The sequence below is a fragment of the Doryrhamphus excisus genome, linkage group LG23 (genome assembly GCF_037039965.1).
Source record: "Doryrhamphus excisus strain RoL-2023G ecotype Guam linkage group LG23, RoL_Dexc_Guam_v1.1, whole genome shotgun sequence".
NCBI classification, from domain to species: domain Eukaryota; kingdom Metazoa; phylum Chordata; class Actinopteri; order Syngnathiformes; family Syngnathidae; genus Doryrhamphus; species Doryrhamphus excisus.
Window position 1 is genome coordinate 6,962,373 of NC_136379.1, and position 24,375 is coordinate 6,986,747.

The following is a 24,375-nucleotide window of genomic DNA, read 5'->3' on the forward strand; positions in this document are numbered from 1 at the left end:
TAGTTTGATATTATGGAATATACAAGTTAAAAACAACACAACGTCGATGTTGTAGGAGAGTGAGACTTCACGCGCTGTTGTAAGTAGAGCGAGAAGATCTTTGAATGCTTGTCAGAACTTTACCTTGTGTTGGACCTTCACTGTGTATTCACTTTCAACATGATCCAATTCTCCAGCTGCACGAGCCGTTTGGCCCGCGTCATAACCCACGTGAGTCACCCGAACCGGAACCGAACTTTGTACCGACACTATAATGTACTTTCGATTTATGCCTTTTACATCTGTATTGATTTGTGCTCGTTGTTCTTTAATTATTTAACTGAATTAACTTTATTATGGCTGACATAAACATATCACATACTGTGCATTATTTATATATACAATACACGAAGCTATAAAACATACAACTTATAAATCAGTTGTGTGCTAATAAAAACTGGACCCGTATGGGGTCTTTACATTGTGCACGCGCACACACACACGTGAACTTTGGACTGTGTAAAATGTGGACTCTTTCAAGTTGAAAATTAACGATGTTGTCGGCATATTAGCTTTGCTTTTGAATATTTAGTTTGACATTTATTGTTGGTATTTTTGGTTTCATCTAATCAATCAATCAAATAAAAAAAAATTGTGTGTCGCAGGCACGTGCTCACCTTTCAATAGGTTCCCAACACAACGAGGCACCTTTGTACGAGTTCCGGACCTACAAAATCCATCCCGACCGGACCGCCGCCTTCCTAAAGCTGACCAACGACAAGATTCACCTGAGGACCGCTCACTCTGAGCTGATTGGCTACTGGTGTGTGGAATATGGCGGCCTGAATCAGGTCTTCCATATATGGAAGTATGGTGAGAATGCGGTCATGGCTCCACCCCCTTCCAGAGATTCCGCTGCTGAGGTTAAGCTTCACTTCTTCCCCTCAGACTCCTTCTCTCAGCGGGCAGCGGTCCGCTCGGCCTTGGCTCAGGACCCGTGCTGGATGTCGGAGTACATCTCCAAGGCCATCCCCATGCTGACATCCCAGGACAACGAGGTCACCACCTTGTTGCCGTGGAGCCGTCTCCGTGCGCCGCCACAGGAAGGCGGTAAGCCCCGCCTACCAGCTCAGCACCACTGTCTGTGGCTTCCGTGACATCACTTGCGTCTTTCAGGTGCATTTGAACTTGCGTCCTTCAAGATGCGTCCGGGGGGTGCAGCACTTTGGGGCAGGGACCTCCAGGATGCCATCACATCCCATGATGCACCTGGACACGCCCACTTGGTCGGCACCTTCCGTAGCGAGCTCGGCCACCCGGACGCAGGTAATGTGTGTGGCTAGTTAAGAGCTAACAGAATCTGACAACAATATCAAGTCACATGATAATCACGTTCGCATTCATAGCCCCGCCCCCATTTTTGTATTGATATGTTGTCTCCCCAAGTTCACGCCCTCTGGTGGTTCGAGAGCGCCGACAAGCGACATCAGGTGCAACGCGATACTGCAGGTGAGACCGACATGACATCATCGACAATGACGTGACCGACTTGCAAATGGATCAATAACATGTTTGGCGTGTCCCTCAGTCCCTCATGTCCACACACGGACGAACAAACTCATGTTCCCGTGTTCCTTCTCGCCACTCAAGTGACTTCCTGTCCTTCAGCGGCATTCCCACGACAACGTGGATCCACAAGAAGTGATCCACCAGGAACCAAGTAAACCCACAAGCCGAACTACAGAACCAACAAGAACCGATCCCTCAGGACCGACTCGGAAAAAGTGATCCACCAATCAGATCTTGTTGTTCCAAAAGGACGTTTGACTGTCGTAGGTAACATTCTTGATGTCAACATGATCCAAAAACTGTTGGCTTGTGTGGTTTCTTCAAAATAAGAGTCCAGTCAGTCGATTTGTTTGATTTTATTGTTGTAACAGTATTGTGTCACATTTTAAGAGATTGTGTTGCTTTTTTGGTTCGCTTACTATGTGGACTTTTAAAAAACTGGTGAGGTATTTGGACACATCTTTCAAAAAAAAAAAATCAACACTTTGATTGGCAGTAAAAGCAAAAAAAAAAACAGGAAATGAAAGATAAATAAAAGGAAGTTGATTTGAAATGATTTAGACTCTTCATCAACATGATTTAAAAAACATTGTTAAAAAAAAAAAAAAAGATGGCGGACGCACTCCGGCACCGCTTCAAGTTTTTTTTTCATTTGAAATCTGCGACAGGCAGCAGGCCACGCCCCCGCAGGAGATCGTTTGCATTGAGTGGCGTAAGGCGTCTGACTCCGCCCACCACATCGTGTGGTGACACAGCAAAGTGCAAAATGACGCGGTCACATGACGCTCTCTGTGGTGCTGTCCACCTGACCGGGGCAGTGGGCTGAGACGTCTACCAGGACGTCTCGGCGCCGCACCGACGCGTCTTTGGAATGGTAGTCGTCGCTTTGGTCCTTGGCGAAGTTCACGAACACCTGGAAAGACGAGACACAAATGTCAACACTTCACACCAGCGAGTGTGTGTGTGTGTGTGTGTGTGTGTGTGCGTGCCTACCTGGTCCAGTGTGGTCTGCGAGACCGAGTAGTCTTCAATCTTCAGGGCGTGTTTGTTCTTTGCCAGGATGAAGAAGATGTGCGTTAGCGAGCTGAGCGAGGAGGGAAGTTGGTACTGAAGCATGTTGCGATGTTTCTCCTTCAGCGTGCTTCCGCTCAGCTCGCTCTCGATGAACTTCATCACGGGAACCAGATCCGGGTCGGGTCCCGCCACCCGTAAGATGATGGTGTAGCCGTCTCCGAACCTGCGCCGCAGCAACGCAATGCAGTCTGAGGAAGTGTGGCCATGTATGGGAGGGGCGTGGCCATGCCCGGGAGGGGCGTGGCCAGCCACATGCCTGTTCAGTGGTGCAAATTGTGTGTGTTTTATACCTGTTCTTCAAATGTTGGACGCTGCCAAGACATTTGAACCTGCCGTTCACCATGATGGCCATCCTCGTGCACAGGGCCTCACACTCCTCCATGCTGAACACACACACACACACACACACACACACACACACACACACACACCAAACAACAGCCATGTCAACAAGTGTGTGTGTAAAGAAAGTCGAAAAAAGTTGTTTTACTCTCCCATTATCAAAGGCATGACTATAATAATTAAATTATCATTAAATAATGAATATAATTCAAATACAATGTTTATAATGCATGTTTATTAGCGTCACGTGACACCACACAGGAAGCTAGCGTGCGTCTCACCTGTGCGACGTGAGCACGACGGAGCGTCCCTCCTTGATGACGCTCAGGATGCAGTTCCAAAGGGCGCGGCGAGCTTTGGGGTCCATGCCAGTTGTCGGCTCGTCCTGTAACCAGAGCGACAGCGAGGTTAAGCTCCGCCCACAGGTGTAACAGGAAGCAGAGGGAGAAGGTGAGCAGCAGGGGGAGGAGCGGCATCCTCGCTTTGTCGTCTGGTTGTTTTGAGTCCGAGGGCAGCTCGTTTTAATCTTCCACCGTGTTATATAACACAACGCTGCTCTCTGATTGGCAGACAGACTCCTGAGTCTCTTGCATAACCACAAGAGTGCAGAGTAAACAAACAAGGGAAAAAAAAATCAGATTGGCTGCTTTTTGCTTTATTGATCAGATGGAGTTAATGACCTCAATCCGTGGCTGTGCCACACAAACAATACTTTGGTCTGTACACTTCAATAAGTATCCTGTGGACGCTGTGCCTGTACTTCCTGAGTGCACTCATTATGACTTCTCAGTATGAAAACACGAAGCAGTATGCACTTAAAGATTAAGTGTGTGAAATGTCACACAGCCATTTGCCAATGCAAGGAGTCCTAATGAAACTAAGAATGAAAATAGCTGAAGTTGTGTTAGCATAGTAACTAAAGTAGTGTTCACACAGTTGTGTTGTGCTAAAGTTGTGTAAATGTAGTTGCCAAAGTTGTGTTTGCATAGTCGCTAAATATGCAAAAGTGGGTCAATAATAAAGTTGCGTTAACAAAGTAGCTAAAGTTGTGTTGATATAGCTAAAGTTGAGTAAGCATAGTCGATGAAGAAAGATGCTAATGTAGGTCAATGTTAAAGCTGTGTTACCATAGTAGCTGAGGTTGTGTTAGCATCGCTACGCTTAGCTAACGTGAGTCACTGTTAAAATTGTGTTAACATAGTGGCTAAAGTTGTGCTAGCATAGTCGCTAAAGACGCTGAAGTGGATCAAAGTTAAGTTGTGCTCATGCATTAGTAGCTAAAGTTGTGTTCACATAGTAGGTCATTGTTAAAGTTGTGTTAAATTAATAGCTAAAGTCATGTTAACAAATTTGCTAAGGTTATATTAGCATAGTAGGTATAGTTGTGTTAACATAGTCGCTAAATATGCTACGGTGGGTCATGTTAGAGATGTGTTACAATAGTAGCTAAACTTGTGTTAACATAGTTAGTTGGATTATTGTATCAGTGTTGCTGTTGTGTTGATAAAGTTGTGTTACTATATCAGGTAAGGTTGTGTTGACATAGTAGCAAAAGTTGTGTTAGCACTGTAGCTAAAGTGGTGTTAGCATAGTAGCTAAAGCTACTAAAGTGGTTCAATTTGTTAAAAGTAGATACAATAGTGTTAAAGTAGTTTCAGTTTTGTTAGCATGGCAGCTAAAGACGCTAAAGTGGGCCAATGTTAAAATTGTGTTAGCATAGTGTCTAAAAACGCTAAAGTTAGTCTTATTGTTGTGTTAAATGTAACAAAAAATGTTGTGTTAATATAGCTGCTAAGTTTGTGTTGACATAGCAGCTAAAGTTGTTGAAATAGTAGCTTAAGTGGTGTTAGCATAGTAGCTAAAGCTACTAAAGTGGTTCAATTTGTTAAAAGTAGACACAATAGTGTTAAAGTGATTTAGGTTGTGTTAGTATAGCAGCTAAAGATGCTAAAGTGGGTTAATGTTAACGTTCTGTTAGCATAGCAGCTAAAGACCCTCAAGTGGGCCAATGTTAAAATTGTGTTAGCATAGTGTCTAAAAACGCTAAAGTTGGTCAGTCTTATTGTTGTGTTAAATGTAACAAAAAAGTTGTGTTAATATAGCAACTAAGTTTGTGTTGACATAGCAGCTAAATTTGTTGAAATAGTAGCTTAAGTGGTGTTAGCATAGTAGGTAAAGCTACTAAAGCGGTTAAATTTGTTAAAAGTAGACACAATAGTGTTAAAGTGATTTAGGTTGTGTTAGCATAGCAGCTAAAGATGCTACAGTGGGTTAATGCTAATGTTGTGTTAGCATAGCAGCTAAAGACGTGTCAGTTTTTGCGACTCACCAGAAAGACGACGGGCGGCGCCCCAATCAGAGCCATGGCTGTGGACAGTTTCCGCAAGTTCCCGCCGCTGTAACTTCCTGCGGCTTTATCAGCATACTTAACCAGACCCAACTTCTTGATTCCCCACTCTGCCACCTGTCAATCACACACCGCCATCATCATCATCATCATCACAGAGTAGTGCTTCACGTAGGACTAGCTCCGCGGCGAGACACTCACGTCGCATACTTCCTTCCCAGGGACGCCTCTCAGGATGGCGTAAAGCTCCAGATGTTCTCTTCCTGTCAGCAGCTCATTGATGGCATCAAACTGCGGACAGTAGCCCATGTTCTGATGGACCTGGTCCAGTTCTCGCAGGATGCTGTGGGAGCAGTAGTGTTAGCGTGCGGTGCTAACGCTAACTAATGCTAAGACTCACCTCTTCCCTGCTAGAAAGGCCTCGCCGCTCGTCACCATCGTGTCTCCTGTTAGCATCTTGAAGGTTGTCGTCTTTCCGGCTCCGTTTACTCCCAGCAGGCCGAAACACTAACACACACGCACACATGTATTTGTTACCTGTGTGTGTGTGTGTGTGTGTGTGTGTGTGTGTGCATGTGTGTCATAAGATATCCGAACCTCGCCAGGAGGAATTCCAACACAAAGTCGGTCTACTGCTGGCTTCTGTTTCCTTTTGAAGACCTGGAAGACAGGAAGTTGAACGTGATGACAACCAAACTATATTGAAATGATGATGTTCTTCACCTTAGTGAGTTGCCTCAGTTCCAGAATGTCTCCATGTCCAAGTCCATGGACGATCCTCTGTCTCTCCCGGGCCACATCCTCATCTTCTTCTCCCAGCGCTCCCAGTTTGGTCAGTTTACTGACTGGCCTGCGCACACGCACACATTAAACAGAGCTGCTGCTGAATGTTGTTAGCGTGTGTTAGCATGCACGTGTGTGTGTGTGTGTGTATGTATGTGTCACCTAGGTTTGATACAGAATCTGTACTGGATGAGGACGGTGATGATGAAGAAGACCACGCCCTCCACGGCCATCGCAAACAAATTCTTTCCCACCATGTCCCATTCCAGAGGAGAACGAAGCCTGTTCTCTCCTAACACACACACACACACACACATAAAAGACATCACACAATGCAGGCTGTGACCCAACACTCGTATGCGTGTGTGTTACCAAATCTCTGGAGGGCGTCGGCCATGGCCTGGTTCTTCACCATGTCGATGAGGCCTCGACCCAAACAGAAGTGAGGAAAGATGAGAAGCACGTTCTTCAGGATGTCATTGATTCCTCCGATCTCCTGCACACACATACACACACATACACACGTTAGCAACGTAATGCGGCGCGGTGATGCCGCCTGAAGCGTTGGCGTGCACGCTCACGTGGTCTCCAAACAGCTCCATGACGAAGGTGGAGATGCTGCCGTTGATTCCGATGAGGATGTTGACGCTGGTCAGGACAACGTACGCCGTGCTCGGAATGTTGAAGAGGAACGACGCCGGATACATGAGCGGCGTGATGGACCAGCTTTCACACAAACACACACACATCACACACCTTTGACAACACTACTCTAAAGCAGTTGTGTATCTGTGTGTGTAATTGTTATGTAGCACTGCAGTACTGTGTGTAGCAGTAGTAGCAGCATTAGTAGTATTATATGGAGCTACAGAGCAGCAACGGCTGATTTGTGTATGCAGCAGTGTTGTTGTTCATGTAGTAGTGTAGTTGTTTGTGAAATTGCGTAGTTGTGTACTATGTAGTAGTGTAATTGAGTTGTACAGTACATAGTAGTGTAGTTATGTAGTTGGTTTTGGATAGTGTAGTTGTTTATAAAGAGATGTAGTTCTGTATTTAGTAGTGTGGTTGTTTTTGTAGTAGTGTAGTTGTTAATATAGTGGTGTAGGTGTTCATGCAGTAGTTTGTGTAGTTGCATATGTAGTAGTTTGGATGATTGAAGTAGTGTAGTTGTTTCTGTAACCATGTAGTTGTTTCTGTAGTAGTGTTGTAGTTTGTCTTAGTGTAGTTGTTTATGTAGTGTTGTTCTTCATGTAGTAGTGTAGTTTATGTAGTGGTGTACTATGTAGTAATGTAATTGTGTTGTACAGTACGTAGTAGTGTAGTTATGTAGTTGGTTTTGGATAGTGTAGTTGTTTATAAAGAGATGTTGTTCTGTATTTAGTAGTGTGGTTGTTTTTGTAGTAGTGTAGTTGTTAATATAGTGGTGTAGGTGTTCATGCAGTAGTTTGTGTAGTTGCATATGTAGTAGTCTGGATGATTGAAGTAGTGTAGTTGTTTCTGTAGCCATGTAGTTGTTTCTGTAGTAGTGTTGTAGTTTGTCTTAGTGTAGTTGTTTATGTAGTGTTGTTCTTCATGTAGTAGTGTAGTTTATGTAGTGGTGTACGTGTTTATGTAGTGTTGCAGTAGCTTAGTTCTTCATGTAGCAGTGTCGTTGTTTATGTAGTGGTGTAGAATTTGATGCAGTAGCGTAGATGTGTGGCAGTTTGTCATTGTGTATATGTTCATTTAGTATTGCAGTAATGTTTATATCGCGCTGTAAATGTTTATATTTTAGTGTAGTTGTGTGTGCATGTACAGTGTTGTCCATAGTGTTGTAGTTGTTTAAGCACTTGTGTAGGTAGTAGTGTGGATGTGTGAAGTAGTGTAGTTTATGTAGTACCATAGTTATTTATGTACTAATGTGGTTGTTTCTGTAGTAGTGTAGTTGTTTGTGTATCAGTGTGGCAGTTTTAATCCAAGGGTAGTTATTCATGTAGTAGTGCAAGTAGCATAGTGGTTTATGTAGTAGTGTAAGTGTTTAGGTAGTAGTATAGTTGCTTATGTAGTATTAATTGTTGTTATACCCGTAGAGCAGCAGCAGCAATGCGAGTACAGGAAGGTTTGTGGACGAGACGTAAGCTTTTTGTTGGAAACAGACGAAGATGAGGATGACGAGCGTTGCCGGGACAATGTAGTTACACTACGGAGAGACAACACTGGAAATTAGTCAACGTGCACATATACACACATGCACACACACATGCACACACACACTGACCATGTCCCAGATGAAGTTGGCGCTCCAGTAGAGGAAGGGGTGCACGCCGCTGATGAAGTGCATGTGTTTGGCCTTGCTGACGCGCTCCTGAATGAGGAAGACCACGAAGCTTGCCGGGACGAAGGACATGGCGAAGATAACGCAGATGGACACCAGGACGTCCACGGAGGTGGTGACACTGAAGAAGCGTGCAGACACACTCAGGCACAAGACAAGTGTGTATGTGTGTGTGTGTGTGTGTGTTTGTGCACTCACAGTGCCACCTGTGACAGTTGTTCTTTGGTCAGGTTGAGAGGGTGATTGAAGGCTCGGATTCCAAAATGGCTGACATCTTTCCCAGGAGGAAGATTGGCTCTGAGGATGGCGTTACTCATCACGTTGATGAACGCTCCCATGCTGTGCCAGCCTTTGTTGTTGAACCAGATCTGACGAGCAGACATTCAATCAATCAATCAATCAATCACATTATCAATAGATCTCCTCGCTTACCTTGACGTTGTTTTTGGTGTCCAAACCGTTGATGAATGCTGACAAATTGTCCAGAAATCGATCTGCAGCGGATCCCTGTTTTTTTTTAATAATTGATTATGTTTATTGAACGAGAATATAATATAAAATCAATATAATCAATATAAAAGTATTTCATCATCAAGTATTCAGGATATTAAAGAGTCAGACATAACATTCAATCAATTTAGAGGAAAACAAACCTTCGGGATTTCAAAGATTTTTTGAATGCGCTGGATGGCGTCGTCGATCTCATTGGCTGGCGGGAGGACCTGTGTGCTCCTGGCGCCCAATGAGAAGCCTCCGTATCTGTCCGTCCAAAGATCATGTGATCAATAACTTATTGCATTGAAACCCAAACAGTGAGAAACATTCAAAAAACTCACCTGAACTCATTGACCCACACTTTGTTCTTTAAGCTGAGGACACAAACGCAATGTTTACGTTTACATGTACTGTGTGTGTGTGTGTGTGTGTGTGTGTGTGTGTGTCTGTGTGTGTGTTCTCACCTCTTTCCAATGATCTGTGCGTATGTTTTGACCAAATAATCAGAAATATTTCTTCCTGTCAGATTCTGAAGAGCATCTGTAGAGCTCAACTTCATCTGAAAAAAAACAAAACTTTATTCAATTCGCACACATACACACTGTGTATGGAATGACATCATCACACAAGATGGCGTCCACTGCTTTTTACCTCAGGAGGAGGCAGACCTCCGGCTCCAGGGGGGCAATCAGGCAGCATCTTCTTCTTGTCGTCACAGCTGCAAGAGCACGCCGGAGACGGGTCCTCCATGGTCCAGTTCCCGGACTGGAACAGCTCCCAGACACTTTCCGGGACTTCCGGGATATTCCAATCGTCGTCACCCATCGTGCAAGGAGCCTCTCTGAAGACCACGAGTGGATACAATCAGTGAAGTCTTTAGTCTTTCAATGCCACTCCCCATAAATCCAGTTGCTGACAAAGCACGGATGTCTTACGGAATGGGATGTCCCAGCATGCAACGAGTCCCAAATCCCGGCGGGTCCAAAAGGGAATTGAGTAACTTCTGCATGTTGGCGTCTTCTGGGGCATCGTCACTAATACACACACATTGAATAATATTATTACAATCTTTTCATCTTCAGGAGGTCCAGTGTGGTTTGAGATGTTGTTCTCTCAGTGTGAATACCTGATGAAGGTGACTTGGTCCTCATACATCCAGGGCTGCAGCTCCAAACTTGGATATTTCCCAAAAGGAGGAACAATAAGACTGAAGACGAGTGCGATGCAGACAAAAACGGCAGGAAGGACGATCTGCAAGATGTCATGATCGTCGTTATTTTGCATGTTATTCAGGAGCAATTAATTACAAAAACAACAACAACAACAACAATCTGAGCTGACCTGAGCGAAGAAGCCTTTCCTGGAGCGCCGAGCGTAAAGAAATCTTTTCCACATAAGAGCCACAAATTGTTGTTTCTTCAGATTCCAGCCGCTCACTTTCTCCGATCCTTTCCCGTCAAAAAACTTCAACCAGTCTGTCTCTCGACTCTCTGAAACATGACGCACATGACGTCTTTCACACATCAGAAGCAGCTGAAGAAAATTAATTCTAAATTCTAAACATATTTGACACAGTTGTCCATGAGATTACATATGCATGCGTTTTTTTTCATGATGTACTTTACTCATGTCTGTGTGTGTGTGTGCACTTGTGTACCAGGATCGCCATCTGAATCGTTGTCATTGTGCTCCTCCGTTAAAGGTTTCAGGCAGCTCTGAGGGTCACCTCCTCCAAAGGCGTGGGTCCGCCGTCGCCGCCGGACAGGAAGTGTACCATCTATAGACACAATGTAATCCGAGTTTTAAGTTCTACAAGACTTAACACATCCAAAGTGTCTTTGATTTTGAGGTTACCTGAAGGCACCTCGGTGTCGACTCCATTATCTTCAGCCACTTTGAGAAAAATCTGTCAAAATAAAAAATTTAAACTGTCTTACAGTAAGGTTTTGTGTATTTCAGGGGAGGCGTGTATTCACCTCTTCCAGGGTGGTGTCGGACACGCCATAACTGGAGATATTCAAGTCATTCAGCTTGTCGTCAAGTTCCCTGAAAAGCTCCACGAAGGCTCCGTCCTTTGCAGCCGAGTACGGTAAAACGTAGGTCAGCTCGTGTCCCAGATCCTCCACCAGACGGGCAGCCGGCACGTGGCGCCGGATCAGGCTGGATACCTGGGACGTGTTGACCAGGGGAAGAGGCACGTCGCAGACAGACGCCGCCGCACCGTTTTCTAAAGATCGATATGAAGATGAGAGTCAGCCGAGAGAGACCTCGATGCAGGCGCTGACGATGACGCGCCGCTCACCGGTGGTGGTGGCCTCACTTTCATGTTCGCTGCCCAGCCCCGCATCGCTGCTGCTGACAGAACCGTTCTCCGCCTGCAACAGAACCAGGCGGGGTTGGTTTTGGATCTGTGGGTGACAAAACTACTGCGTATTGATGCGAGACCTTCTTTGTGAAGGACACGGTGCTGGATGAGTCTCTGCAGGAGCCCAGTGAGGGTTCGGGGTCCTTCTTGACCAGGGTCAGGTAGTATCCTGTCCCCAGCTGGTTCTTCAAGAAGAGCGATGATCCGACACAGCACAGCTTGCCGTGCGAGATGATAGCGATGCGGTCCCCCAGGATGTCAGCCTCATCCATATGGTGAGTGGACAGGATGATGGTGCGTCCTGAGGGGACATGAAGGTTTTTAACAGATAAAAAGAGACAGCGCATCACTACATGTAATGAGATACACCTATGCCGCCTTTTTATATTTTTAGATACCAAAGAAAAGAGAAAGACGTGTGTTCATGTCTCATATAAGGATTGTGGATAACGATAACAAAATTCCCAAAACAAGTGCAGTTTTCCTTTAAGAAATGACGGACAAAGCCAATGAAGCTTACCTTGTCTGTACTTCAGCAGTAAATCCCAGATCCCTCTTCGGGCATAAGGATCCACTCCAGCTGTGGGCTCGTCCAGGATGACAACTTTTGACCCCCCAACAAAGGCCAGCGCCACAGACAGCTTCCTCTGCATGCCGCCGGACAGTGTGCTGGTCTTGGATTTGCGTTTGTGCGGCAGGCCGGTGTCCAGCAGGATCTGCTCGATCTCGCCTTTGACTTGCTCCTCCGACAGGCCCTTGAGTCGAGCGTAGAACCAAATGTGCTCCTCAACAGTCAGCCTGTGGAGTGGGGGCCCAAAACACATTTGACAAAACTACAAAAGTTGGAAAGTTTCCAAAAAGGAGTGGCAGACGACTGACATGCTGAAGAGGACGTTGTGCTGAGGACAGACGCCCAGGCTCTGACGGATGGTGCTCAGATCTGTGCGGATGTCTCGACCCAGAATGTAGGCTGTCCCGGAGGTGGGTGGGAACAAACCGGTGAGTATGGACCTGCAGAGATGTTGACCAGCTTTCAGTTCTAAAAAGTCTGATCTGGATTCTGGTTTCTTATAACTGACATGGTGGTGGTCTTTCCCGCGCCGTTGTGTCCCAAGAAAGAGGTGATCTGTCCCTCGTAGAAGCCAAGCGTCAGTCCGTCCACTGCCAGCTTCTTCCCGTGGCGGTACACCTTTACCAGGTTCTCGATGTAGACGCCGGGGTCCACATGAGCCGGCTCTTCCTCCATGCACACCACTGCCCACAGACACACACACACACACACACATGATGCCTCAGTAAAACCCGTGGCCATTGTTGATTTGCTTTGTGGAGCCTCTAGTCTCACCACTTGCGTTTCCTTTGTGGTTCAGAGGGACTTTGTTGGACTTGCCATCCTTGTCTCCAAACCAGTAAGACCTAGTGAAAGGGAAGTACCAGGGCCGAGGAATCCCGTACTGACCTGTGGCAAACACGGACCAGATCCTTTCAGCAAGAAGCAGTTATTAAAAATAACCTCCACCACAGGACGCAATGATTTTAAAATAATTTCTTGTGTTTCGGTCAGGTGGACCCTCCTACCTGGAAAGACAGCCTCGATATACCAGGTGAGGACTCCGTACAGAAAGGAGTCAAAGTACATCATGATTATGGCAGTACGGAGGCTGAAGTCATCTTCCTCCAGGGGACTCGCCACCAGGTTCTTCCACTCAATGCCAACCCCCTGCTCTTCAAACAGAGCGAAGTACTCGCAGCCGAACCCAAAAGCCACAGGGGACAGGAGGCTCTGTGGGGGGAGGGGCACATTTATGACTCCTTGTGTCCAACAGTAACATCCAGTCTCACTGTTTTGTGATCTTACGGCAAAGACTTTGGCACCAAACCCAATGTGGTCCTGCCAGGCCACACAGAGTACATAGGGCAGGTAGAGCGTGAAGTAAATGATTCCTCCGCAAGCAGCAGCCAAATTTGCTCGGGCAAAAGCGGTGCTGATGAGGAAACACTGCATGATGGTCACCACGGCGAAGGACGCCAGGAAGAGAAAGACCACGCCGGAGTCGCTATACGGCAACAGGTTTCCTTTCTGATGTCCAGAAGGTTCGATTAGTCACACCAACAATTTCACACACACACACGAGTCTACAAATGAATCGACCTTGAGCAGCAGCACCAGGAGTCCGGCGCTGATGAGCAGAGGAATCAGACTGCTGATGAACCAGCTGAACCACAGGATTCCGTTGTCCAATCCCATGATCCTCATGGTCTCCTTCAGACGGGCCTCCTTCTCGTACACCACGCTCTTCAGGATAATGGACACAGAGAACATCCAGGCCAGGGTCATGAAGAGTGGCATGGAGCGACTCATCACCCGCAGGAAGCTGAGAATGCCAGAAGAAATGAGCAGACTCTGCATGACTTGTGTGTCGACGTTCAAGTCCATGTGGCGTACATGTCGTCGACGTAGCACGGGTACGGCATCTGCTGGATGTAGATGCCCGTCTTCTCCTTGGTGCCGGTCATGGCTCGGATAATGGCCTGCTCGATGACATCCTGCAGGTAGGAGAACCCGCCCCATATGTAGCGCATATCCTCAAAGGGGTCTGCACGAGGACCCGGGTCCCAGTACCTGAAGTGGAACAAAAAAATTGTGTCTGAACAGTGCAGGGACGGCGTGAGTAACATCTACTGATCATCAACATCATATTATGGAAAAAATAAAAAGGTTCAGCAGCAGTTCTACTAATATTCTTCTGGAGAAATCAGCCCGTCACACCCTTCCCACATCTCCCCACTGAGTGTCCTTACGCGTCTTTGATCTTATTGGTCCGCTCCACGTTGTCGATGTCCATACGGATTTTGTAGCTGATATTGGGAGGCAGCTCAGTAGCATTGACTGCAATGTCCGGGAACACAATCCCAGCCCAGAACTTCCTATCCTCCAACAGAACCATGGACTGGTTCACCATGTGCTCCTCAGTGGCGACGGGCTCCAGTTTGTCCAGATTCACACACTGAAACACGTCAAGTCATGTGACCTATTGTGTTATCACACGAGTGTTCAACAATCACAGCTGGACCGCTCACTTCCATGAAGCGGGAAATGCCGGTGATGGCCTGGTCGGTCTCGTTGAAGACGTCTCTCCAGGTGAGGGTGTTGCTTGACAGCCGCTGGTAGTCAGCGTGCCTGGACAGGAAGTTGGAGAGGTCTGACACAGTCCAGTCGGTGTCGGCCAAGTGAGCGTGGAAGTAGGTGGCTGTCACATTGTTTTTTAGCAGGCTCTGAAAGCACACAGGGTGAGAAATGTCTTGTTGCCATCTCTTGGTAATGGTAATGGTTTTATTATCAGATTACAATTGAATGCATCACATAATCAGTTCACAGTTCCACATGTCCAAAAGGAGTAGGAAGAAGCAAAGCTAATTAAATCCTACCCCTCCATCTGGTACTTTTACAATCAGTAACTGTTACATTTGTTCACTTCCTGCTTTCCTAATATATCTCTTCTCAACAAAACAATTAAAACAAGTGGTAACGATTGATTACCCGGATGAGGTTGATCTGCTCACTGTTCTCCAGGAAGTTCCATACTTTGGGTCTCATCTCCTCCCACATTCCGCCCAAGTCCCTGAACACACCGAGCTCTTGGAACGTTCGATTAACCTGAAGGTACCGCAAACACAAGAGTTTACACATGCTGTATGCAACAGGAAGTGATGACATCATCACCTCATGGATGATCCTCTGAGTGGCAGGGGTGGAAGGAGTGTAGAGGATTTTCCCCATCAGCAGCGGCTTCACGGCTTCCCAAATCATCCTGGACATGGGATTGGAATCCATGCTGCTCACCAGACTGTTGCAGTATGGAGCTACACACACACACACACATCTGTGTTATTTCTTACATACAAAGATGTTCATTAAACATTTTGAAGATGAAAAATCAGACATTCATGTCAAAAAGCTAGTGGGAGGGGCTTGTGTTTCATGTTATGAGGTTCCGTGATTATGACATTTTGTGAATATGATGTTTCGTGTTACAAAATGGCGGCACTCACTAGATGAGTTGTCGTACAGCGCGGCAGGTTCGTCCTCGCTGCTGTTGTGGTTTCCGAAGAGAGCTTTGTAGTTGCTGTCCTCATACCAGTTGAGAGACTTGATCTGTAGGCCGCCGCCTTCCGGGTGACCGCATACGATGCGCGACACTGCCTGGTACATGGCGCTGGGCGACGACGTGGCGTTGTGCATTAGGAAGATGATCTCCTTCCTCAGGTCCATCCAGCTCTTCATGCCAGCCAGCTGGAGGAACATTAAAATGTTGGCAGGATATGACTTTATCTTAACTCAACTTAACTTCAATCTGGAATGGCGTCAACTGGCAAAGAGCAAATAGGGTGAAGACCTGTGAAATGTGTGTGTGTGACACTGAAAAGACATCCTAATGTGAATTGTACTAATGAAGACCCCTGAGTTGCTCCCCGAGGCTTCCACAGACTGAAAGAGTCAACGAGGACAAATCAGCAGGTGGTGCACACACACACACACACACATAATGTTTGTTGGTTCTGGTTCTTTGTTCAGCTGACACATTGTACAACCGTGCTGACCCGCTGCTGAGCCTGAAGCAGGTTCCATGACAGATGGTGCGAGCTGTTTGTCTTGACTGGAGAACACGCTCTCGTGTAAGAGAATGTCAGACGACATGACCCTTGATGCGACTCCCTGCAGCGTTTTAGATGTTACATATCAAATTCATGAAAGTATAAAGGCTTGGACTCCAAGAACCTTAACCAGCTGGGGCAATGAGGTCACATGACAGCCACTTCCTGTGACGTCACTGTGCGTTTCTTACATGTTACAGTAAGAAGCCAAACACTCAGACACGTCTGTGTCGTTTTGTTTACCGTGTTTGGTAGTTTGTGGTACATTTTGTTTTACGGCATTTTGTGTTATGATGTTTCGTATTACGATGTTCTGTTGGAGGGCTGCACGGCGGTCAAGTGGTTAGCGCACAGACCTCACAGCTAGGAGACCAGGGTTCAATTCCACCCTCGGCCATCTCTGTGTGGAGTTTGCATGTTCTCCCCGTGCATGCGTTTCCATTCCAAAAACATGCTAGGCTAATTGGCGACTCCAAATTGTCCATAGGTATGAATGTGAGTGTGAATGGTTGTTTGTCTATATGTGCCCTGTGATTGGCTGGCCACCAGTCCAAGGTGTACCCCGCCTCTCGCCCCAAAGACAGCCGGGATAGGCTCCAGCACCCCCCGCAACCCTTGTGAGGAAAAAGCGTTAGAAAATGAATGAATGAATGCTAGAGCCCTCCAGACATAAAATAACACCCCTAGAGTCACCTTTACACTCCTATTACCCAACATAGTACACAGAATAAGAGAAAATAAGATATAATGTGGGCTGCACGGTAACAAAGTGGTAAGCGCACAGGCCTCACAGCTAGGAAACCCGAGTTCAACTCCACCCTCAGCCATCTGTGCGTGGGTTTTCTCCGGGTACTCCGGTTTCCTCCCAGATTCCCAAAACATGCTAGGTTAATTAGCGACTCCAAATTGTCCATAGGTATGAATGTGAGTGTGAATGGTTGTTTGTCTATATGTGCCCTGTGATTGGCTGGCCACCAGTCCAGGGTGTACAAAGATAGCTGGGATAGGCTCTAGCGGTTGAAAATGAATGTTCTGTTGGAGGTCATTCTGTGGTACAGCTTCCATGTTACTTTCATTTTACTGCATTCTGTGTTATTACGTTCTGTGTGTACAGTGTTCTATGTCACAGAGTTCTGTGTTATTTTCCTTTTACAGACTTTTTTGTTCGGAACTTCTGTGTTATGACATTCTGTGTTGCAACATTACATCTTATGATGTCATAGTGTGTTCTGTGGTTTGACGTTCCACAGTACGGCACTCCATGACACAACCTTTTGTGGTAATGACACACTCCCACAAATAGTTGATGCCGTACAAGAAAACATTACGTGCACACAGAGTAAGAATACGCAGGCGCAAGAATAGCAAAACATAGTCCCAAAGTCAGCATTGTTCTTAAATCCCTCCACTGTCTCCCACAAAAGCATACTCTTCTGATTTCACTGTGTCAAAGGGAAGGAAAGTGCTGAGCTCAACAATGGCTGCATGCCCGGTCAAGCTGTTCAACAACAACAATGAAGGAAGATAAAAGATGGCATCTTTGAAATGTGAAAAGGTCTGCTGCTATGAAATGGACATTTAACCTCAGTTAACCTCAGTAGAACCTTAACAAGCTGGGGTGAATCAGGTCACATGACAGTCACTTCCTGTGACATCATATTGCGTTTCTTACCTCAACGGCCAGCAAGCCCAGGCTGTCCAGTAGCTTGTTGGTTGCCGTAGAAACCTCCTTGAGAGCTTCGGGGTCAGATCTGACGTCCGTCTAAGAGACACACATGTACACACACACACACTTTATTTTCTTTTTTTAAGAGGTGGTCATGTGACTGGCATTCTGATCAACATGACTCGTAAACCTGACAAGTCTTTCTTATTAGCTTCAGTCTTTAGCCAGCAGAGGCATGTTGCTATGGAAACAAGCATTTCAGACTTTTAACGTTCACACGGTCTGTCAACTTCAAGTCCACAGCTTCACTTCCTGTTTCCTGAGCCTTTAAAAAAAAGGAGCCTCCAGGCGACACAAAGTGAGATTATAAAAAAACAGAAACAAGCTGGGAAACGCCTTCTTCAACACACACACACACACACACACACACACACGGAGGCGTAAACGCCCTCAAAAAAAAAACTTGGCTGACGTTTGCCCTCAGTTTTGTCTGTCAGGTTGCAGATGAGACTCTTACCAGGAGAGGTTTGAAGAAATCCACATTGTCGAGAAATTTCTGCTCAGCCCGGTCCAGCCACACAACAGGAGCACGACACACCACTTCCTGTACCATCATGGACGCCAGTGGGTCTGAGATATTAACAAATTCCTGCACACTCCGTCCGCCCGCTTTCCGAGGACATGTGTCGCGCAGGTGGACCCCAAACCCTCTCAGGAGGACCTAAAGCGTGCAGAGAGACATAGACGTCTCAATTAGATTGTGTGTGTGTGTGTGTGTTTATACAATCCTCACCTTCTCCAAGTCCACATCGGCCTCTAGGATGTGATCCACGATAGATGGAGGCAAGGTGGCATTCCGCAACAGGAAGCTGGACAAAGTCTCATCATCTCGCAGGAAGTGCTTCAACTTGAAGCCTGCAAGACACAAACACACACACATGCATTGCAAAGCCGTTCAGAGTGTCCCTGAACGAGGGACAGGGGAGAACGAGGAAGAGTCGTTCCCGGGATGAACGGACTGGAGATGTGTCCGAGTTGGAGATACATACAGTAGATGGTGGTGGGACTATACTGCTGTTGATGTTTTCAGGAAGTTAGAAAAGAGCATCGGACTCAGTAGGACTGTGTTGGGGATGCTCTGCTATGCTTCTGTCCGCTTGTATTAATTACACTAAAACATTTAACATAATTAATGAAAGAAACTAGTTATTGCCGTTACCGCCATAATAATAATAATAATAATCTAGTAATAATGTTAATTAAATGGGATGAATTAGCAAGGTCGAAATTGACCTAAAAGATGTTTGGACTTGTCAGAGTGACACATCACAATGTGCTTCCTTTGTCTTTGTTTTGCACGCTAGGACATGCCACCCTCCCACACGCCACATCAGGCGCAAGGGGGGGGGGGGGGGAGTGTCACATGATGAATTTCGGACATGCTGAACTGTGCAAATAAACGTGTGATGTTCTTCAATGCAACTTTGTTATCGCCAAACCATTAAGATTTCCATGATGTCATTGAACCTCTTGTTCAAGTCGACCAGCGCCCCTCACAGTCCTCAACCACACACACACACACACACACACACACATCGTGGCACAGATATCAAATCAGCCTTTTTGTTCCTTTGCAGGTGAAAACAGGCAGGAGTGGTGTGATTCTTTTTTTCTAGGTTGTAAGGGGGTGGGGGCGTGTCAGTGCGGGTCGGCGGACACGCTGACTCGTATGACGACTTGTCAGACGATGACTTGCTTGTGATGTGATTGGTGAAATGAGCGAGCGCTTCCAGCAGAGACTCCCTTCCGCTTCCATCCGCCAACCAGCAGCCACTTCGCTCCAGTCCTTATTTAGGAACGTGCCACCTGGTTGATGTGCTAGCAGGGGGCGGGGGGTAAGCCAATAGTGACCTCGGCATCTGTTTCCTCCACCCTCAACCTCTTTAGCACGTACTGCAACATTGCAACTACAATATTGGCTGTGTCTCAAATGGAATACTTCCAACAGTATTTAACCCACTTCCTCTTCTCTTCATCACTTTCCACCGCTACGGGTTACTGCGATTTCAAGCTAGTCCCTCCCCTTCTGCTTCGTAGCCAACATGGCAACCATTGTGGGTGGCACGTATGGAGCACTGCACGCTCACCATTTTGAGTGTGTGACATCTGGTTACTTTGAGTGCATTGCATTTTGCCGTATTATTAAGCGCTCGTCCTTCGTACTCCTTTGTACGGCGTTGCCGCCACATCCCGTTATCATGGCAACGTGATTGTACGACAAGCAGTGAGTAGCAGCCTGCCTCAAATACATTTTAATAAATTTGCCATCGCTCACCAACACATAATAAGGCACCTGGTCTGGTCCACACACTGCCACAAATAGCTTACAGTCCTGTGGGAAACGTGATGAGCATCAACGATCACTGGCGCAAAAGTACAACAACAAAAGGGTCTGCTCCTTTTGATGGCAGAATGATGACTCCCGATAGTGACTCCCGATAGTGACTCCCGATAGTGACTCCCGATAGTGACTCCCGATAGTGACTCCCGATAGTGACTCCCGATAGTGACTCCCGATAGTGACTCCCGATAGTGACTCCCGATAGTGACTCCCGATAGTGACTCCCGATAGTGACTCCCGATAGTGACTCCCGATAGTGACTCCCGATAGTGACTCCCGATAGTGACTCCCGATAGTGACTCCCGATAGTGACTCCCGATAGTGACTCCCGATAGTGACTCCCGATAGTGACTCCCGATAGTGACTCCCGATAGTGACTCCCGATAGTGACTCCCGATAGTGACTCCCGATAGTGACTCCCGATAGTGACTCCCGATAGTGACTCCCGATAGTGACTCCCGATAGTGACTCCCGATAGTGACTCCCGATAGTGACTCCCGATAGTGACTCCCGATAGTGACTCCCGATAGTGACTCCCGATAGTGACTCCCGATAGTGACTCCCGATAGTGACTCCCCGGGTCGATGCTTCACTGGGAGACTTTGGCTCCTTTGGCTCAACTTGACCTGCTGAGTCTCTAATTGGTTCAATCAAAGTTTTCACTCGCCGAGGTCGCCTGGCCCCGCAGCCGCAATAAAAGCAGGTCAGATCAGGTTGGTAACACAACACCGGATAATTAACACACAAAAGCAGCAAATTCCATTTGTTCAATGAGCAAGAAAGAAAGCATTTCTTTGCTCAAAGATGGAAACGTCACGTCAAAAAAGCTTTCACACAGCAAGAAAAGGATTTTCATGTGTGGTAAACATACAAATATATACAGTTGTGTACAGTAAAAATGGGCATATTTCACTAATAGTGGCAAATGGTGATTAATTTATTTTTAAATTAAAAAAATTGACAGCCCTAAAAAAAAAAAAAAAAACAATTGCAAAAAAGCTTTGAAAAGTCTTGGCATTGAAAATAAACTTGGCATTGCATAAAATGAAGTATTGGCATTGATATATAAAATATGATTTATGAGATATAATTTATGTACCGGTAGAGATTTCCGATTTCGTTTTACACGCGACAAAGTGCAGTTTCTAAGTGAAAAAAATACAAAAAGCACATTTATTTTGATTTATTTTACATTCCCCACACTCGGAACATACTTCCACCCTTCAAAATATGAGTGCCGTTTGCCCCATGTCTGCGTAAACAAAACATGAGTGGCTTAAACAATATCTCCCATATGCAGTTGGAAGATATATACATATATATTTTTTGTATTCTGGCATCCTTTTCAATGCCAAAGTTCAACTCCCTCCACAAAGTCAGTAAGTTGAAACCGCAAAAAAAAAAAACTGAAAAGTAGGAAGTTGAAACTAACTCAAGGTTCACACCTGTGACACTTAAAAATAAATGACAGTTGACAAGTTTTGGTTCTGGACATAAACTTGGCAACACAGAAAATGAGACTGACGCAAGTTTTGGTTAGGTTAAATGTTGAATTGAAAAATAAAATACAGACATTTTTTTTTTCAATGCCAACTTTCCGATGCCTGCCATGCCACCGCTCCCCCACCCAAACCAAACAGTATCATTAAGTTAAAACTCTGCTTTGTTATGTGAATTTGTAGCCACAGAAATATGATGAAAGATCGGAGTCCTCTTACCTGACCTGCTACTCTGTAGCGCTCGAAGGGCCCGTGCCAGCTCCTTAAACCCGTCCAGGTTTTTGTCGTTCTGACTGTACAGAAGAATCCTCTTGGCGTCCGAGAAGAGACGAGATATTCTGCAGAGAGAAAAGATCTTGATGTTGATCTTGAAATGTATCGATCATGAATATATTATTGTGGTGAAAGATGAATTGAATTTTATTGTGAAGGAGCAGGAAGTGGCTCTCACATGGAGTCGTTGAAATTGCCGACAACGCCCGGAGACTCTCCTGGTGTTGGGCTGCGGAAGCATGGATTGTTGGCATTGCAGAGGATGCCCTGTATCCATGGCAACGTGCCGGCCGAAGGCATGGCTTTGTTGGGGAAATGACCTGCGGACAGGAAACAGGAAGTGATGCAGCCATATGGATGGAAAATGATGTGTTGGCATGCAAAGTCAAGAAGGTCAAAAGTCATTTGCACGGGGAACCACAACACGTGATGACACCGTCATCATCAGCTTGATAACACGGCGGGGGCGGAGCTTCAGAATTCGAAAAGCCGGGGCGGAGCCAGGTACCTGGCCTTGACCCTGATGAGTGTGTGAACACGACGCAATCAGAACCTTTAGAAGCCAACTGGACCGCTCGTTATCATCCGGTGATTAGATAAGACAACAACATGTCGCTCCTCTCTGACTCCTCCGTTCATCACCTCCATTGTTGTCTTTGCAACACGCGTGATTGAACCGTTTAAAGATTCCTCACACAAGCCAAACACATCTGACACCAACTAATAATAGAAACGCATTGGAGTCATAATAGAAACACAATAAAGAGGTGTTGAAAAGACATACAAGTCACCATACAAACACAATAGAGCTCTGATCCTGAATCCTAAAACTCTCAGCTTCCAATTCCTTCCAATATCAACCAATTATATCAATTATATTCTGCCATGCCCCCCCCCCCTCAAAGGACAGATATTTTTGTTATCTACACATTCAGTATTCACATGTTTCAGTAGGGTTTAGTTCTTTCCCAGAACAAACGTTTGGGCCACGCAGAACTAACAGCATGCAATGTTTGTGATACGTGTTCTAGATCGGTTCTCATAAGGGAAAATCTTGATACCGATATCAAAATCCTGATACCGATGTCAGACCTTAAGGCTAATTATTGGACATCTCTTACTAGAAGTACAGAGGAGCCATTATAGAAATACAATAAAGATGTGATAGAAACACATAGGAGTCACCATTAAAACACAATTAGCGCTGTGAGACAAACATGAAAGAATCATAATAGAAGCGTGACAGAGATGTGATAGAAACGTGTTGGAATCATAATAAAAACACAAAACAGTTGTGATAGAAGCATAGAGGAGATGTAATGGAAACGCATAGGAATCATAACAGGAACACAATAGATTTGTGATAAAAAAAAGCAATAGAGATGATGGAACGTAATATGAGCCAAATATAAATAAATACTAAAGGTGCAATTTAAATACATAGGAGCCCTGATTGAAACACAATGGAGATTTAATAGAAACACATAAGAGTCATGATGGAGGTGTAATAGAAACGCATAGAGTCATGATAGAAACACATAGGAGTCATAATAGACACACAGAGGAGTAATGAAAACATAATAGAGATGATGGAAACACACAGAGGTCATAATAGAAACACATGGGAGTCATGGTAGAAACACGATAGAGATGTAATAGAAACACATAAGAGTCATGGTAGAAACACAATAGAGATGTAATAGAAACAAATAGGAGTCGTGGTAGAAACACAATAGAGATGTAATAGAAACACATAGGAGTTGTGGTAGAAACACAATAGAGATGTAATAGAAACGCATGGGAGTCATGGTAGAAACACATTAGAGATGTAATAGAAACACATAGGAGTCATGGTAGAAACACAATAGAGATGTAATAGAAACAAATAGGAGTCATGGTAGAAACACAATAGAAATGTAAAAGAAACACATAGGAGTCATGCTAGAAACACAATGGAGATGTAATAGAAACACATAGGAGTTGTGGTAGAAACACAATAGAGATGGAATAGAAACACAGGAGTCGTGGTAGAAACACATTAGAGATGTAATATAAACACAATAGAGATGTAATAGAAACACATAGGAGTCGTGGTAGAAACACAATAGAGATGTAATAGAAACACATAGGAGTCGTGGTAGAAACACAATAGAGATGTAATAGAAACAAATAGGAGTCATGGTAGAAAGACAATAGAAATGTAAAAGAAACACATAGGAGTCATGCTAGAAACAAAATAGAGATGTAATAGAAACACATAGGAGATGTGGTAGAAACACAATAGAGATGGAATAGAAACACATAGGACTCGTGGTAGAAACACAATAGAGATGTAATAGAAACACATAGGACTCATGGTAGAAACACAATAGAGATGTAATAGAAACAAATAGGAGTCATGGTAGAAACACAATAGAGATGTAATAGAAACACATAGGACTCATGGTAGAAACACAATAGAGATGTAATAGAAACACATAGGAGTTGTGGTAGAAACACAATAGAGATGTAATAGAAACACATAGGAGTCATGGTAGAAACACAATAGAGATGTAATAGAAACAAATAGGAGTCATGGTAGAAACACAATAGAAATGTAAAAGAAACACATA

At 45.3% G+C, this 24,375-nt stretch overlaps 2 protein-coding genes across 2 annotated transcripts in view; one reads left to right on the top strand and one right to left on the bottom strand.

Annotated features, from left to right (window-relative positions):
* The first annotated feature begins 73 nt into the window (after positions 1-73).
* On the top strand, positions 74-2,270 carry nipsnap3a (nipsnap homolog 3A (C. elegans)). Its single transcript, XM_058064076.2, has 6 exons — positions 74-210; positions 645-852; positions 928-1,089; positions 1,156-1,305; positions 1,426-1,488; positions 1,568-2,270. The coding sequence occupies exons 1-6, from the start codon at positions 160-162 to the stop codon at positions 1,630-1,632; spliced, it is 699 nt and encodes a 232-aa protein (XP_057920059.2). The 5' UTR covers positions 74-159; the 3' UTR covers positions 1,633-2,270.
* The window catches only part of abca1b (ATP-binding cassette, sub-family A (ABC1), member 1B), a 26,278-nt gene continuing 3,791 nt past the window's right edge, over positions 1,889-24,375 (bottom strand). Inside the window, exons 4-49 of the mRNA XM_058064015.2 lie at positions 21,942-22,083; positions 21,710-21,828; positions 18,384-18,505; positions 18,108-18,311; positions 17,597-17,686; positions 15,322-15,562; positions 14,993-15,132; positions 14,810-14,926; positions 14,350-14,544; positions 14,071-14,276; positions 13,715-13,891; positions 13,421-13,643; positions 13,127-13,348; positions 12,847-13,051; positions 12,614-12,727; positions 12,348-12,522; positions 12,148-12,279; positions 11,789-12,066; positions 11,349-11,569; positions 11,206-11,278; positions 10,880-11,130; positions 10,758-10,809; positions 10,561-10,680; positions 10,245-10,393; positions 10,030-10,154; positions 9,839-9,937; positions 9,555-9,744; positions 9,368-9,462; positions 9,245-9,277; positions 9,062-9,167; positions 8,841-8,915; positions 8,607-8,776; positions 8,352-8,529; positions 8,158-8,273; positions 6,676-6,820; positions 6,467-6,590; positions 6,257-6,386; positions 6,035-6,161; positions 5,909-5,971; positions 5,712-5,818; positions 5,513-5,654; positions 5,294-5,428; positions 3,246-3,349; positions 2,913-3,005; positions 2,542-2,785; positions 1,889-2,461 (exon numbers count right to left, since the gene is read on the bottom strand). Coding sequence (XP_057919998.2) covers positions 2,324-2,461; positions 2,542-2,785; positions 2,913-3,005; positions 3,246-3,349; positions 5,294-5,428; positions 5,513-5,654; positions 5,712-5,818; positions 5,909-5,971; positions 6,035-6,161; positions 6,257-6,386; positions 6,467-6,590; positions 6,676-6,820; positions 8,158-8,273; positions 8,352-8,529; positions 8,607-8,776; positions 8,841-8,915; positions 9,062-9,167; positions 9,245-9,277; positions 9,368-9,462; positions 9,555-9,744; positions 9,839-9,937; positions 10,030-10,154; positions 10,245-10,393; positions 10,561-10,680; positions 10,758-10,809; positions 10,880-11,130; positions 11,206-11,278; positions 11,349-11,569; positions 11,789-12,066; positions 12,148-12,279; positions 12,348-12,522; positions 12,614-12,727; positions 12,847-13,051; positions 13,127-13,348; positions 13,421-13,643; positions 13,715-13,891; positions 14,071-14,276; positions 14,350-14,544; positions 14,810-14,926; positions 14,993-15,132; positions 15,322-15,562; positions 17,597-17,686; positions 18,108-18,311; positions 18,384-18,505; positions 21,710-21,828; positions 21,942-22,083 — 6,707 coding nt within the window. The 3' untranslated portion in view covers positions 1,889-2,323. The remainder of the gene's footprint in view (positions 2,462-2,541; positions 2,786-2,912; positions 3,006-3,245; positions 3,350-5,293; positions 5,429-5,512; positions 5,655-5,711; positions 5,819-5,908; positions 5,972-6,034; positions 6,162-6,256; positions 6,387-6,466; positions 6,591-6,675; positions 6,821-8,157; positions 8,274-8,351; positions 8,530-8,606; positions 8,777-8,840; positions 8,916-9,061; positions 9,168-9,244; positions 9,278-9,367; positions 9,463-9,554; positions 9,745-9,838; positions 9,938-10,029; positions 10,155-10,244; positions 10,394-10,560; positions 10,681-10,757; positions 10,810-10,879; positions 11,131-11,205; positions 11,279-11,348; positions 11,570-11,788; positions 12,067-12,147; positions 12,280-12,347; positions 12,523-12,613; positions 12,728-12,846; positions 13,052-13,126; positions 13,349-13,420; positions 13,644-13,714; positions 13,892-14,070; positions 14,277-14,349; positions 14,545-14,809; positions 14,927-14,992; positions 15,133-15,321; positions 15,563-17,596; positions 17,687-18,107; positions 18,312-18,383; positions 18,506-21,709; positions 21,829-21,941; positions 22,084-24,375) is intronic.

What these genes read in the sequence shown, in the direction of transcription:
- nipsnap3a (XM_058064076.2), top strand. Translation starts at nt 160, where the DNA reads ATGATCCAATTCTCCAGCTGCACGAGCCGTTTGGCCCGCGTCATAACC. An exon ending in TGCGCCGCCACAGGAAGGCG is followed by an intron (nt 1,090 to 1,155) that starts GTAAGCCCCGCC and finishes TGCGTCTTTCAG; the next exon opens with GTGCATTTGAACTTGCGTCC. An exon ending in GCTCGGCCACCCGGACGCAG is followed by an intron (nt 1,306 to 1,425) that starts GTAATGTGTGTG and finishes TGTCTCCCCAAG; the next exon opens with TTCACGCCCTCTGGTGGTTC.